This window comes from Leptinotarsa decemlineata, unplaced genomic scaffold (assembly GCF_025532065.1).
Source record: "Leptinotarsa decemlineata unplaced genomic scaffold, Ldec_3_MD MMD2_P_RNA_scaffold_9, whole genome shotgun sequence".
NCBI lineage: Eukaryota > Metazoa > Arthropoda > Insecta > Coleoptera > Chrysomelidae > Leptinotarsa > Leptinotarsa decemlineata.
Window position 1 is genome coordinate 9,002,961 of NW_027412536.1, and position 17,646 is coordinate 9,020,606.

Consider the following 17,646-nt stretch of genomic DNA (forward strand, 5'->3'; position numbering starts at 1 on the left):
ATTATTACCAATTAAATCAAATCATATTATTTGTATAACTGCAACTGCTGGCACAAATTTTGTGAATATCATTTTTTATTATTCCATCTTCCATTTTGAGCTATGTATAAGCGTAGTAAAAATTTTGGCTTGAAAGGTTTAAAATTCTCCGCCTTAAGACATCTCCGAATAGTTTCTCGTGGAATATGCAAATCTGAAGTGGCATTCCTTATACTGGCATTAGGATTATTTCCGAAATAATCTAAAATGATTTGATCATTCATGTCATTTCTGTTTCGTTCTGTACAGAATTACTTTTTAACATCATTTTTGATACTGCACCAGTTTCATTAAATATTTTATTTACCGTACCGCAGCTAATACGAGGACGATCTGGAGGTCTCTCATTGAATACTCTACAAACTTCTCTAGCACTTCTAACGTCATCTCCCGAAAGGCGTATAATTTCAATTTTCTCTCTTACGCTCAATCATGACACAAAATAATTCGAAGAACTGTAAGGTGAATATTGTTGACAATAGTACACTTGAATCTTTTACAACTAAGATTTAAATTGAAATATTAGGTCTTAGTTCTAGGTAAATTGCGTGAAAACTTGAATGTAATTCCGTTATTTCCATTAAAAATATTTACGCCATATTTTTTTCATCTGGCGGCACTTTATTGTTGAAATCATAATAAAAAATATTCTCATGGCTATATCTGTTGATATAGTGTGTTTTTGAGTTGTCATAACTTTGTTATGAATAATATATATGGGAGAGAAAAGTTTTGGCTTCCCATTGCTCCACTTTAAAACGAAAAAAAATATTCACGTTTTATAACGCCAATCCGGCTTACTAAATGTTTAGCAATAATAAACAGATTTCATAATGTTTATCATAGATTACTGTGGTCATAGATGATTATTCAATTATTTCACACTTTTGGATGGCTAGCGAGCACAAAGTTTTGAACTTGATGCATGTTATTGAGAGAGAACAGACTCTTGGCAAATGCATGTAGGTACCTCAAATTTTAGAAAACTGATATCTAGTAAACTGAGCAGGTGAATCCAAGTCTGAATATGATAAAGCATGAAGATTTGTTATTCATTTCAGAATGAAACTGCCTAATGTGTTAAAAAATCGAAATTCGAATCATTTTTCAATGGAGAGTCAAGAGCACCAATTACAGTTTTAACTTTTTTATTTTCAATAAAACTAATTAGTAAGTGAAATTAACCTGTCTACAATGTTTTTCAGGATAGCTTACAAAATTTTAACCTTGAAATTACATCTGCAGGCAAATTAAGTGGATGAACCCGGATGAATATTAGAATCACCCACATTGGCCATTTGAGCACCTCCTGGCTGTATCTGTAAATTTCTCCCTTGGAGATGTTTGATTTTGTACCTTTCTAACTCATTCACCATAGATCTTGCATGGTCTAGTCTATGCTTGGCCATTTGAAACACCTTCTGAGATGCATAGCCTGACCCCTCATGTGGTTGTCCAGTAGATACTTGTGTAAGATAATTTATTTGATCTGTGAGTTCATTTTCCACTGTACTAAGTGTTTTCAAAAACCTTTGAGTATGGTTTTCAGCTTGTTTGAGGCTTGATTTCTCTTTACTCAGCTCTACAAAGACTTTACCTGTAACAAAAGTTAAGTTATGAACAAGTTTTATTTCTTTATTGTAAAACTTACCAGCACTATGTAAGCAAGTTACTATATCTTTTTCTATAGAATCAAGAACTTGAATGCGTTCCATTGTAGCGGCCATCTTATTTCGATTATCACTTGAACTAATTGGGAAAATAATATCTGAAAACAGAACAAATACAAGAATTACCAAAAACAATAACAACTGTGACTGACTATATGTTTATAATTTCTATGGCCTTGCCATTCGATCGCATTCGGCCAAGTTCCTGCTTCTTCTCAAGAGGCCTTTGGATGAAAAAAATATTAGGGTGACGAAGCTTCTGTTCACTATGGACAGGAGGAATTTGGCCGAATGCTTAGATATGTACTTACATGAGTAGAGGATGAGCTCGTAATCTCTCTTGTCTCCAAGTCTCGTTACTAGCTCTATGCTTGCTGTGTTCCACTCTAGCTTCGCACTGGTCACTCTGTTGTTCGAGGCCCATATTTATATTGTTGTAGCAGGTATCCAGCCTACCTGTCCGGGTACCTGAGTTATTTTCAGGTATCTTGCACAACAATGACCTCCATGTTTGTGGTAGTCTCTGCGAATCATCTCGCTTGTTAAGGCAGTTAGGATACCTAAATTCAACTCAGGTACCCGGTTAGACAACATAGAGCTAGTAACGAGACTTGGAGACAAGGGAGATCACGACCTCGTCCTCGAGACATGTAAGTACAAATCTAAGTGATTCTTGAAATTGGCTCTATGTCATGAATGTTGAACGTTTGATGACATTAAGTGTCAAAGACAACACGAACGATAGCTATCCATAGACTGATCACGGTATGGAAACTTGTGTCTTAGGATACTGAATACAGTGAAAACCAGCTTTGTATACAAATTCCAAATACGAATGGAAAATTATCCAAGTTACAATAGATCTGGCTGCAGAGAAATGTAGATAAATGAACATCTAACATGTTCTGGGATCACATCTCAATACGTGTTCGATACATATTTATTGGTCGAAGCGTAGAGTGGAGAATATATCTTTCCGAAAACATGCACAGCAGAAAACCAGACGGGAATACAGACGGGTCGAAAATTGAGCATGACATGAGCTGAAATATATTGTGTGAGGAGCTGTTCATTCGTTCGATACATAAGTATTCCGGGTTGGAGATTATTATTTTAAGGCTCCAACAAAATTAGTAGAACAATAGTCACAGAGGGAAGAGGGAACTCCAGTAATCTAATCAATCCATGAAAAGTATTTCATATGAATTTCATTTTATGAAAAAATTATTCATGATTGGGTTGGCTGAAAAAATTCCGACAGGATTATGATTACTTACGACCAATCGAAATTGATAATATAAATGAGTTATTTCAATTAGAAAACCAATGGTATAGGCTTGCTTGCAAAAAATCGTACATGAAGCTATACAGTTTTGGAATTGGAGCTATTTTGTAGGTGCGAGAGAGACAGTAGGGCATCCGAAGTCTTCATGATTGAAAAGTACACAATTTGCTCCAATTCTGAAACTTTATGGCTTGGCAATAATATTTAACGAACGGTTTTTTGCTGGCAAGCCTATACGGTTGGTTTTCTAATTGAAATATCTTGATCATGATATCAATTTCAACTGGTTAACAGAACGGTGTAGTTACCTAAATTGACTCACCTCTTCACATGTGCTTGTCAGGTAGCCTGCAAAGAAATGAGTAGGCAAGCCTACCTAGGCATATTGTGTGTTGAAAAGTATTAGTTGAGTTGAAAATCATTCGGTTATGAAAAGAGTGAAGATAAAGAACAAAAAAATTAAAATCAATTCAATTGAAAATAGCTATGAACCCTTTCTGATAGGCAAGATATCGTTGGCATGTTAGTGAATATATAAAATTATGTCTCAAGTTATCTGATAGGTGAAAGTCGATCTCCCACCGGCTCTTAGACTGATATAATCCCTCAGATGCATCCCTCAGATGTAAAAGTGTGCATGCTATTTGTTCTTATTTGTTTGTGATGAATTTATCCAAAAAAACAATTCGTTCAGGCCAGTCTCAACTCACCTACACTTTAGGTTAATGGACTGGTACCTATCAGAAAACAACTACTCCCCTGGATAAAACCACAAAGGGCGTTGAAGTATAACCGACAGGTCTCAGTGCTTGAACGAATTGTTATTTTAGATAATTTGAGAGTTACAGCCAGTTTTCAAGTATGTTCCCTTACTATATGTGAAGGTGAATCAGGAATCGCAGTGAGCACATGCTATTCATTTATGCAAAATCATGAACCGACCCGTTCCTTGATGAAAATTATCATGGATAGAGTCGTGCAAAATCGAATAGAAATTCTCATTTGGCAAGAAATATATATGTTACTCGTGATATTCCGAACATTCAAATGTTTGTGTTTCAGAATTGGTCGGTAGAGAATAGAAAATAGAGGTTTCTGTAAAATCAACCAGAAATATCAATGGGAACAAATACAAAAGCTAGAGAATAAGCAAAGTTCTTCAATCTCAATGAAGTAGATTGCAGACGTAGAGTTAGATTTGCGAATTGGTGAGAGGTAGAAATAGGGAAGTTGGAAATATTTGTGGAAAAATAATATAGATGGACGAATCAAAATCAACAGCAATGGTTGTTTCAACAGAAATACCCATTGGAGGTGAAATACTACAAATGAACATTTACATTGAGAAACCATTTTCCAGGACAAGTTCGGAATGAATGTTTGGTTGGGTAATTTGAGTTCGAACATACTAGGTCCTTTCTTCTACGATGAACATTTGAATCGTGAAATATATCTACGTTTTATCTGATGATTTTGATGGCTCCTTAGATGGATTGTTACTGAATGTCCGCCGAAAAATATAATATTTTCAACAAGATGATAACAATGCAACATTCCCGACAAAATCGATTAAAGACCAATTGCCTGGCCAGCTCGATGCCGGAACCTCAGTCCTTTACAATTTTTTCGACTGAGTATTTATTAGAAATGAACTGACCAGTAACTTGATGAAAAATATTAACGCTATCCATGATATAGATCTAATAATTTTCACAAACATTTTTCATTCATAAACGCGTTTTGATTTTACCGAGGAAGCTACGGTGTTAGCAAAACGCATCTACGAGTGGAACATGTTTGTGAAAATCATAAAATTATTATCATCGACACTGAGTTTGTATGAAGGATGAAGTTTTTTCGTCACCTAATACAGATATGGATCATCTCAATTAAAAACTAAGAAGTGCATGTGATAACATTATACCCGTCGTGCTAGAAAATTGGCACATAATTCTATAGACAGGTGAATTTTATTCAACAAAGAGGTCATCAATTCGAGCATTTATTGTAGTTTGTCATGTAAAATTCATTTCTGTTTTGGTTTTATTTCCCCCATTTACTAATGAAATCATTTGTTTTCCTGTTTGATTGTTATCACAAATGATGCTAGTTATTTTCAATGGAAAGCTTTGAAATCTAGTGTGATATACCACTGAATTGTGATTTTGTCACTCCATCAATATTTGTAATAGAAGAGAAAGGTACGTATTTGAAAAAAAAGTTCTTGGTGTCCGTGTTGATACAAAAAGTTTATTGTAACATCGTTGTTGTACATTTCGAGTACAATAAAACTTTTTTTGTATTTCCTGAAATAACAATTCTCATGGTCAAAAACCAAAAACAGCATTTTTGTTTTTCGTGTTTAATTCGAGAAGGGCGAAAGTCCTTGTAGATTTTTTTGACAATTGTACCGTTCTTCATGATGCTTAGTTCCTTTTTTTTGGATCCCATGGTATTTATATCTATTACGATTTAGAATATAGAAATGTTGCCACATGATAAAAAAATGGCCTGTACTTTTATATAATTAGCTGTTATAAGGCGATGCAAATCTTTATAGTAGGTATTAATGGATTTGACAAAATATACAATGAGGGATTGTACAACCAAAACGATGGAACAATCATGTTCATCAAAACTGAACTGGATTATAACTACGAAATAGTTGTTTTTGACCAAAAATAACTAATTTTCAACAGAATCAATTTCCATGATAAAAAAATAAATATGCTTGCTATGTATAAAAATCCACCTTACTGCACTTCAGAATTCACAAACTCGCTGAAAAACTTTCTCCAGATCTGTTGAACTACTGATTATTCAGTTTTTCTGGTCGATATCGACATACATATCTTGGATGAAAACTTTGAATTTCCTACCATTGATTATTCAAATGCTATGAGTGAATCAAAATTCATCTCGCTAATAAATGATCACACAATATCAGAACCAAAGCAAATCTTGAACTACTACTACCAATTATAATAGAAACTAATCTCACTGACCATTATACTACTTTTCTACGAATAATGATCGAAAAGAATACAATTATTGCCAATGAAAAAAATAAAGTTGAAAAAACTGTTAACTACTCCAAATTCAAAACGCAACTTAGTAATGTAGACTGGATAGAAATATATCAAATAACATACCTAGTAAAGGCAACAAAACAATTCGTAAAAACATTGAATGATAACATCATTAGCTGTACAAATACCTTAAAAATAAGATATAGAAAAAGAGAACGCTGGATCACTAACAGAATAATCAAATCTATCAACACTAGAGAAAAATGTACCAAAAAACTATTCAAAACCCTTATATACTGAGAGATAACTATAAAGGCTATAGGAACACACTGAATGATCTCCTGAGAAAAACAAAAGAGAATTATTACAATGACAAAATTGAGAAAAATCAAATGAGTAACACTAAATTATGGGAAACAGTAGGAGAAAAAAGCGTAACACGACTGAAATAAAGCATATAAATGTTGCAGGGCAAAAAACGAATGATATGCATGAAATTGGTGAAGCCATCAATGAACATAACATAAATATTGGGAAAAAATTGTCAGAAATCCTCATTACAATAGCCCGAAACGAAACAAAAATTATCCAGAGTTCATGTTTCTATTTCCTACAAATTCATCAGAACTACCGATGCTCATACAATCTCTTAAAAACAAAAGAGATGTGGGAATAGACGGAGTCAATGCTGAACTCATGAAACATGTCTCACCAAATATTCAAAAATGGAGATAAAGACAAAATAGTCAATTACAGACCTATATCATTAACAATCTTATCAAAGCTCGTTGGGAAGGTTATAAAATCACCATCTTCCTAAATGAAAAAATTTAACATCTTTTCAAATAGACAATATGGATTCCGAGAAGGAATCTCAACCCAAGATGCAATTCTTGACTCGACATTGGAAATGTATAATGCACTGGATAACAATAAAGTTGCTCTCTGTGTCTTCATAGATGCCTCTAAAGCTCTTGACAGCATTAGCCATCCACTTCTACTAAAATAACTCGAAAATATCGGCATCAGAGGAACCGCATTAAAAATGTTTAGTAGCTATTTGGAAGATAGACAACAGTGCGTTAAAATCGGTGACTTCAGAAGTGACTTAAAAAAAATAAAATACGGTGTACCACGAGGCACTATTTTAGGGCTAATATTATTCAATATATATCTAAATGCTTTGTTTCTAATGCCAACCACGGGAAAATCTTCACGTATTCCGATGACACTGCCATATTCTATGAGGAATGCTTTGCACCTAAACTTCTAACCATCGATTTTGAAAAAACTCGTTACTTACCAATATATACTAATAACAGAAACTCGCCTTCATCGAAAAATTTGAATATTGCAAATATTTTTGAAATGAAACCGTTCCCTGAAAATATTCATAGACTCCAATTTAAAATGGACTATACATATCAACCACGTAGTTAAAAAATTTCAATACTTGATTTATAACACTGAGAAGTCTACTTGACGAAAAAACTTTGAGAAAACTATACTATATTTTGCTCTTATTCAGTCACATGTATCATATGGAATTCTAGCATGGGGATCCACAGGTAAAACAATCAGGAACAAACTACTAATAACTCAATAGCGATTTTTAAAAATAATATACAACAAAAAGAAAACCCACCCGTCGGATGATATTTACCAACAAACAGAAATACATATTAGACCCAATTCAACTTTTCTTCCACTGTAGCAACATAAGGTTATACAAAAAAAGCATATATCACATAAAAGGAAGTTAAACCCTCAATTAAACGTGACGTCTTATTACGTTTACTTCTCACTTTTTACCTAATTGTATTTATATTTTATCTACACGTTATTAAAATAAACGTTATATTATTATTATAATCACGATGTTTTGGCATGATGGGATTTGCCATATTTATGTGATTTGCTTGTTAACAGAATTTGAAGCTGAAGTCATACTTGTCGACTTATGCGTTGCTGTAGCTGTCGGCGGCGTGTATGCCTGAGCGTCACATTAGTCACGAAAAATATATGTGCCAGTCTGATCATGATATTTTTGTTTTATAACATACCAATAAATGAAATTCTAGACAGTCCAGCCCAAATAGTTATGAACGGGGATAAACCAGTTCAAGTTATCGAACTCTGAGACCACTGCAAACTAAACCAAGGCTCTGAACAACGCTCTGATGAACCCAAAATTATAGTCGAGATATGTCAACAAAATTTTCATCATTTGGCCACATGGACGTGACATATCTGAACTCAATATACGAAAAAATCCAGAGATAGAAAGTAAAAACGAATTATCTTTTCCCGATATAGGGGACATCAACACACAGTCTACAGGAAACCAACATATAGTAACAGATACCTGAACGCAGCATCACATCACTTGCCCAAATACAAGCGCATGCCACCAAATCCAGCAGTCGAAGGCACGAGGGAACAACAAATGATAGACGTACAAAAAGCTATACAGCAGAATGGATATAAAAAACATATAATTCGCAAAGCAACAAACCGAAGAAAGAAGAAAAACAATGAAAAAAAAAATCACAAAAAACTTATTTCATTCTAACCCAGGTCGGAGCATACGGCTATATTTAAAATAAATTGAAATCCTTTGACAATTCCAGTAATGTAGCAATGCATGGAGTTGATGAAATTAGACATATATGTATATTGAATAATAATCACAGTTATTTTGTTTATCCTCATTTACCATTCATTTTACATTGTGATATACAGTGCATTTCTTTAATGTCCCTCTCCTTTTATTTTTGGAACGGGTCAACTCAAAAAATTGAAATTTGGGATAATGAAATTGATGCATGAATACTTTATTTTGAAATGAAATTGACAGATAAAACTTTCAATATGGCAAATGGACGACTTCTGGGAAAACAATTGAATAGAAAGGGGAGTCTTATGAAACATCTCTTTGAAGCTCCAGACAAATGCTCCACTAGTTTATAAGCTCAAGTGTACGAAGTATAATAGTGTTTATGTGGGATAATGTGGCTGAAATTTATTAAAAGTTATTCTGAACATGACAGGCCATTCAGACTAGGTAGAAATGATTGGATGTTTTCAAACCACTCTTTGGAATGCAACCAAAAATTCCCAAATCTAAACAATATGCAAATTTTGCTCTATATGGGTAAGGGTTGGAAACTCAATTATATGGGATCCTTGGTTTGAGGAACACTCACTGTCGATCAATCCCAAGAAGACTGAGATAGTCCTTTTCACCAGGAAAAGAAAATTATTCGTTTTAAAACCTCCCGAAATCTTCAGAAGCAAACTAAACTTTTCTGAAGAGGTGAAATACTTTGGTACTATCTTTGACAAGAAGCTAACATGGAACTCTTACCTACAGGGTAGAGCAAAGAGAGCATATGTGGATTATGAGCAATGTCGGAGAACAGTGGGACGCGCATCGGTCTTTCACACCGTGAACGGAGCCATTGCATGGGGACCGAAAGTCCTACAAGCAACGGCCATCCAAAAGCTATTTCAAATACAGCGATTGACTTGTTTAAACATCACAGGAGCCATGATAACAACACCATCTGCGGCAATGGAACTGATTACGGGACTGGCTCCTCTGGACCCGTACGTTATGGAGGTTGAGTTGATGATCATGTTACGATTGCACACGGCTGGTGTAAACTTCGAAGTAGGAATGGGTCAATTGAGGCTGAGCCTATGGAGAGAAGCGCTTACTGCGCAACCTCTGCTGCAGGCAACCAGTGATGCAATTGAACCCAAGTTTTTGTTCAATAAACCCTACAAAATACAAATTGAACAGAACACAGAGTCAGATGCTACAACACGCATATTGTATACAGATGGCTCAAAAACCAAAGAAGGCTCAGGATGTGGAGTATTAGGTTGGGTTAGGTCCAAAGTGAGTGGGTCTAGTTGACCCTACACCGCAATCCGCAAGGGTTTATTGTGGCTCACACCTATTCACACTCGGCCAAATAAACCAACATTTTTAAAGATATAGACTACTCTTGGGGCACTGATGCACCCAAAAGTGATATCCTGGATTATATAGGAATAACGCGAGGAACTGAGGAAGAGCTGATGAGAGTGCCAGATACGGATCATAAACTTCATATATAGGCCCTGAACCAACTGTGAGGATACCAAAATCTTTGGTATCGAACCAAATTGGAAAACGTATCTATCAGAAATGGAAATAGTATTGGAAAACATACGCGGGGAAACACCTATACAGAAGCCGTCTGAGAAGAGAAAAGAAGAACTGCTTCAAGGGAGCAAGATCAGATCAGAACACTTACAGGGTCACTGATTGTTCATTGCCCACTAAGAGGAAATATGAACAAATTATGGCCAGTCAACGGAAAACTTTCAACTGCAGGCAATGCAACAAAGAGACAGAGCTCATTATAATTCATGTATGTTTGAGGAACTAGATCATACAAAGCAAACAATTCATGTACAACACAAATTATTTACAGAAGAATTTGACATATATCCAGCAAGGGACCTGTATAAACTAATACAAGGCACAACATTTCTGGAATGGTAGTCACTGAAAATATGGTAGAAAAACGCAATAAGCCCATGGTGCAGCATTGTTCTCCTTGACTTTAGGAAAACGGACAAGTCAGGTGGCTTTCAAATAGTAGAAGAAAACTTCTTCAGGTTATGATAACATTGTCAATATATCAGCCACAGAACTGTATTGGGTACGGTTCTGATCATTCAATTGCACCTGAATAGGTCAACAACAAAGCGGTGGGGATCTGAAACAGATAATGCTGCGTCTCAGTCATTTTAAACGCAAACAACAAATCACATCTCAAATGATAAAAAAGGAAATATTTCTTATATTTCGTTATTCATATTCATTATCTTATATACATATGTATAAATTTGACGAAATTACATTCGTTTCTATTCAGATTTCCAACATCACCAACATATTCAGTTTTATTGACAATAGTGTGCTGAAAAATATACAACCCTAATAAAATGAAATGGTTCATGAGAAAAATTGAAATAGCAAATATTCAACAAAAACGATATCGACTCATGTAAAGAATGTATGTAGAATATTTTTTAAAATCATTACTTCAAATGCCACACAAAATTAATTTTGTTAACGGAAATATATTTTATTGACAAAGAATACAATGATAACTCACCCTATGGCGCGGATATAGATGACAATTTATTAAAACAACGATAAAAATAAAAACAACAATAAAAATTAAATGGCGCTCCGGGGCGACTTTATTGATTCCAGTGGCGCATTTTTTTCAGCTGCAGGAAAACCCGGAAAAACCTGCAACACCACATCATCTGAAGATCTTGATTTGGCAATATCCTTTCTCTTATAAAAAAAATGTAGGGTGTCTCCAGAGGCTCCAATAGATTCAATACACGACTATCGTCAAACTCAAACCAGACCGTTTCGTCTTTGACCAAGGCGTAATAATGACCAAATTCAACGCCAGCACCACAGTGAACAATGACTGCATGAATATTATAATAGTGGTCTGCTAGATTGAAATGTTCATCTATTTCGAACCTTCCAAAGAGTTTCTTGCTTCCGTCAGAGGTTGAGTCTTGTTTGAAGATCATCAGTGTTATTATTAGATTGACTGGTGCCTCAGCTATACTTGTTTCCTTATAACAGTCAGTTAGCTTGCCGCATGTTTGGCGATACAGTCGATCATCACCTGTACAAAAATTCCATTTTCAGATGATTTAACAATAAGCTCTGCACGGACTGGTTATTAGTCATATTAGGAAAACTAAATGAAGTTCCAGAAATTCACCTAATTTTTTTCTACCTCTTGAACATTTAACTACAAAGTGAACAACAATTTTCCAGCAAAGGATTAACAAACACAAGACGATATTGAATGTACGGAATCATTCAATCCAGAGCGGTCGGGAGTATTAATTTTGCTATTGTTTTGCCCACGAAGAGTATTCAACAAGAACCCTAAGAATTCAGAACAATCCTCTTGTCCTAACGAGTATCTAGTGGACTTCAAAGACTCCAGGAAATCGGTTGAAGGGAAAGATGATACATTCTTACGAAACTGCAGCTGTATGAACAGGTGTTTGAGTTTGATGAATAAGTAGGAAACATTCCCGTTCCCGCTCATCATTAAAACCTCGTTCTTGAAGTTCTTCGTCATGAACGACACTTGTAAAATGCTACTCATGCAGCAAGTGTTTCCTAAATTATCTAATCCAATTTTCTTCTCAAGATTTTCAGGAAAACTCTCTGCTGATTCTTAAGGAAGAACATTTTTCACATAATCTGCCTAAGAACCATTTCTCAAGCTGCAATCGATCCTTCCAAGTGATGAAGGGTTTCGTAGAGGGATCGATTCGGCTCTCACTTCATGAGGCTCTTCCACTGAACGGGAACGAGAACCACGAGGACTGCAACTTATATTTAGGGAGCAAATCCAGTACAGTCCATTGACTGCACTGAAAAAGAAGAAGGGGTATCTTTCACTTGCGAATTAACCTTGATAGGAGACTGATGAATATCCACATATCTCGGCATGTTTCGAAGAGATTTCAGTTCCGTACTGAAGTTAGGGCAATGCATGATCTCATCAAAATTATGTGAAGGAGGAATAGTTCCAAGGAACGGAGCAGCATTGCCACGTTGAATAGCAATACTAATTATTTCTATCAAAAAAGAGGTAGAACGGTGATCTTTCGTTGCTTGGCCTATACTCCTTCCGAGTTCATGAACGAATAACAGAGACTCCGGGCCATACACACTAAAAGTTTCAACCGGTGCGGATGGAACAGATAGTTGTTACCAAGATTTTGGTATTTTTGTCTTTCCAATTTCTCGCCAGACAATGCTGCAGTTCCAGCAGACTTCAAACTTCTGACTACATGGGAAGCCGCGACCGTATCAACGCAAGTGAAGTCCCATATCACAGGTTTACCATATTTTCATGGTATGAGAGACATACCATCTGGTCGTTTATCATCATTTCGACTGGTACCTAAGGGTTCCAGAATTGCAGGAACATCCATTGACAACATAGCTCGTTTCAATATGTCGTTTACTTGGTGATGTCCAGATGTACGCCCTTCTCCTGCAACAATACCGAAACGACCACAAATAAGAATTCGAAGTGATGGGAAAATAGATTGATAGATCTTTTCGATGAAAGTAGGTCTATATATTTCAAATGAATTCGGTCTCTGGATGTGTGATACTTTGAAACTGGTAATATAAGGTATATATATCGGATTCTAAGAATAGGTCAAAAGTTAGTTCAATAAATATGAAAATTATGAATTCGATGCCTCTTATAACCATTTTTGTTTGGTGTAATTGCAATTATGTTGAGTTGATGATAAAAATTATTCTAAGGACAAAATTCAAACACTACAGAAAAATCCTTGAAGCGCGCTAAGTGCGGTATCTGCGAAAGTAGAGATTCACATTGGATTTGTATCGCTGGAGAATTAATCCATATGAAAAAACGTTTCCAGGAAATGCAATTTCCCAAACTCAAGAATGCATTGGAAGGTATTCAAAAAGCCGAAATATGCAAATGTATAAGAAGTTGGGATTCCAGAACCGCAAACTGCATTTTACCAAATGGTGTGCATTTCGAACACTTACTTCATTGATTTTCATTTAGTTTCGAACAATCATTTATTTTTCTTTCAAATGAATGATAGTATCGTTCAATTAATATGAAAAACAATATCAGCATTATACACCTGAATGTACAATCAATAGGAAACTGTGTAGAGGAAATACAGGAACTGCTGAAACAGCATGTAAACTGCACAACTAGTGGTATACAAGCTGAAGGACTTCAAACTGGTCTCCTATTTCTGCAGACAGCAAGAAAACGCCCATGGAGGAAGTGCACTTTATGTGAAGGAGAATATAACAGGGATAAAGCGAAAAGATCTCACAAACCTATCAGTTTCAAATCATATTGATATCTCAGCTACCCAATTTAAAGTGAATAATAACTCAATTATAGTGGTTGTTATATATAGACCCCCAGGTGGTAATTTCGATTTGTTCATCAAAACCATTGAATCACTAATAAATATCTTGGTGCAAACAAATAAGGTGTTGATAGCGGGAAAATTTAACCTAAATTTTTGTAACGAATCAGCAGAAACATTTGAGTCTATTTCCCTAATAAACTCTTACAACTACAGACATACAATCGAAAAATACATCCGAATTACATCAAAATGCAGCTCTGCACTTGCAATATTTTAACACGCTGTGAGTATGTTTGCTCAGAAGTAAGACATTCAATGATTTCAAATCATACTGCTCAAAAACTCACGCTCTATAATGATTTCCAGGAAAGAAACAAAGGTATTCACAAAAGATCTTACACAGAAATAAACATACGAAATTATCTGTAATAAAAACAGTATGCTGGACTGATATTTACACTCTAGACCAAAATGATGTCGATCAACAATGGAACCTATTTATCCAATATTTCCCAAACACTTTTAATCAATTCTTTCCTAAGAAGAAAGTGTTGATGAAAGACAAACAAAATAAAAAATCAGTTACAGGGGGATATGACGCTGAACCCACTGAATGTAAAAATAGATTAGATATTCTTTATGTATGTAGCACCGCGGACTAAACTTACAAAGAAACATATAATCAAGTAAAAAAAGAATACATCTGAGAATACTAAAAAAAAGTAGGACAAAAAATTATAAAACAAAAGTAAAACAATCAGGTAATAAATCCCATACGGTATGGAAAGTTCTGAGAGATATTAAGGGAAATGAACAAATGAGGCAAGAAGGTATTCTGTCGGACAAAGATGCAAAATCTCTAGCAAACGACTATAATAACTTTTTGATCAGTGCAGTCTCCAACTCATTGAAGCAACAGCAGGATGAAAAGTTTCACATAAAATAAAATCAAATGACAAATCAATACTGCTAACACCAACAAGTGCAAATGACATTTTAGAGAATGTTAAAAAAATCGAAAGTAAGATGAGTAGTGGACTGAAATTATTAAATTATGTATAGAAGAAATGAAAGATCCGATTGTATATATTGTAAATAATTCCCTGAAATACGGAGGTTTTCCTGACTCACTCAAGCTAGCATTAGTCAAACCTATATAGAAAAAGGAGGATTCCTCTAAACTAGGAAACTTCAGACCAATTAGTCTACTGTCTTCATTCTGAAAATTTTTTGAACCTGTATTATGCGAACGGGTGATGGATTTCTTCAGGTAGTGTAGTCATATCAAGTGGCAACATGGATATCAGAAAGGGAAATCAACACATACAACAATTTTTCAGTTCATTCAAAATAGCTTGTCACAACTTGAGAACAATAATTTGGCATTGGAACATTCACAGACCTGTCGAAAGCTTTTGTTTGTTTGAACCATACAGTTTTTCTACAATAGGTGGAATCATTTGGCATACGTGGCCCTACGTTGAAATGCCTCAAATCTTATATATCAGGTAGAAAACAAATGGTGTTGATCAACAAGGAAGGAATCAAAGCTGAATCAGATATAAAATCAATTGATACTGGGGTGCCACAAGGTAGTATAATCGACCCAATGGTGTTTATCATTTTTCTAAATAACCTGAAGGAGATTTGTGAGGAAAATTGCAAAATGACAAATTATGCTGATGACACAAACTTGCTGGTCAATGCAGTGGACTATCCCGGTCTGATATCCATAACTGAAGAAAGCCTCTGTAAGGCAGATGAGTGGTTCAGGAGAAACAAACTTATATTTAATGACAATAAAACCAAAACTGTAAATTAAAAACAAACCATGCAGGATTTGACTCACCTCAAGAAATTCGGCTGAGGAATATTTCACTCAAAATAGAAAGTGGGTGCAAATTCTTCGGACTCCACATAGACAGCACACTGAATTTCAACAGTCATATTGAAAATGTTTGTCAAAAGTTGAACTCAGTGTTGTATTCAATGAGATTTATTGGTCAGTATGTCGACACAGATGTAATCCGAATAATATATAATTCAAATTTTGAATCTGTTTGTAGGTATGGGATTATTTTTTACGGAGACAGTAGAAATGCAAAGCAAATTTTTATTGTACAAAAAAGAGCCCTAAGAACAATGCTGAAACTAAACACAAGAAAATCATGTAGAGGCAAATTCAGTGGTCTTATAGGAGTCTAAATACAGGAACTCTTGTTATTCCTTTTCAGAAACAAACATCTTTTTGAAAATGGTCTACCACGAAATGTATATAACACTAGAAATGTTGTTTATGTATACCCAAAACATAGACCAACTGTTACAGAAAGGAACCCGTTCTATGAAAGCATAAAAATGTTCAACAAACTCCCCACCAGCATAAAACAAATGAATAAACTTGGTGAATTCAAAAAGGAATTCATAAGATTCTACTGAATATAGAACCCTATACTATTGCTGAATACATCATCAACCATACTGTCTGACATAATCTATCTTGCTGGTTACGTTATTTCTGTTTTTGTATATTTTTGCGATTATTCTTCAGAAATAAAGATATTTATTATTGATAGTATTATTAATACAGATCCGAACCAAAGAAATATGGATAAGGAACAACATCACCGGAAAATACACTTTGAATGACACTGTATGATATATCGTTGAATTCAGCGTGGAAAGGTATTTCGAATAGTGTCATAAACTATGCAGGTCCGTATTGAAAAAAAAGAGGTTGACGGTAGCCCAGAGATTACGAAACGTTGGATTCAGAATCCGATTACGTCAAATTGAGAAAAATTCACTATCGAATACAGAAATTCTGACAGATTTTTCATAATTGTCGAAATAACGTGGGAAAAATCAAATTGACATAATTAACTTTTTTTATGATATCTCAATAACCGGTCTCTATATTCCAGATTTGTTTGGACCAATTGACAGTGCTTCTATGAATGCAACCGACCTTCTGACTCTCATGGTTTAAAAATGACCAATACAATTCCATTAAAAAAGTTGCCACTCTGTGTATATAACTATATATAGATCTTGGATGGTATATCTTCGATAATATATTTCTATAGTGTTCTGTCCAAATTCTCGGTTACAAAAAGGAAGTTTTTCATCATATTGTCAGATACGATATCGTCATCAGGAGAGCACATACAATATCCTATCGTTCACAAGTAACTCATAACAGGTACTTCTTACATTCTACATATTTTTTTTGTATTTCAATTATACATCAAAAACTTATAATGATTCGCGTTCTATCACTTCGTGTATCATTTGATTGGTGGTATTTTGATGTGAAATATTTCTAATGATATATTTGAATATGATAATTGTTTCGATGTGGCTGATGGTGATACAAACCATTATTTTTCTCAAGCAGTATGTTCAGTTTAAAAAAACAAAGGATTCACAGATATGCCTTGTTTCATTCATCCAGTAATATTTTATTATTTTGTGATCCAATTTTGATTTCGGGATACTCATTCAAACACTGTACTTGATTCATTTATTTATACCAAAATATTTCTCCCGAACTAATAAGTTTCAATTCTTTTTCTTCAGTTCATCTATGGAAAGTAGCCAGGAATGTATTTAACTTTTTCAGCAATGTCTACGGACT

The 17,646-nt window shown here is 34.8% G+C and overlaps 1 protein-coding gene across 1 annotated transcript; it reads right to left on the reverse strand.

The window, feature by feature from the left end:
* Positions 1–1,170: 1,170 nt before the first annotated feature.
* On the reverse strand, positions 1,171–8,546 carry LOC111511630 (mediator of RNA polymerase II transcription subunit 11). The gene is made up of 3 exons (XM_023167657.2): positions 8,389–8,546; positions 1,691–1,807; positions 1,171–1,636 (listed from the first exon to the last, which is right to left on the reverse strand). Exons 1-3 carry the CDS (start codon positions 8,399–8,401, stop codon positions 1,290–1,292), a joined length of 477 nt encoding a protein of 158 aa, XP_023023425.2. The 5' UTR covers positions 8,402–8,546; the 3' UTR covers positions 1,171–1,289.
* Positions 8,547–17,646: the final 9,100 nt, after the last annotated feature.

Coding starts and splice junctions, on each gene's coding strand:
- LOC111511630 (XM_023167657.2), bottom strand. Junction 1,637..1,690: donor AACTTGCTTACATAGTGCTG/GTAAGTTTTACA, acceptor CTTTTGTTACAG/GTAAAGTCTTTGTAGAGCTG.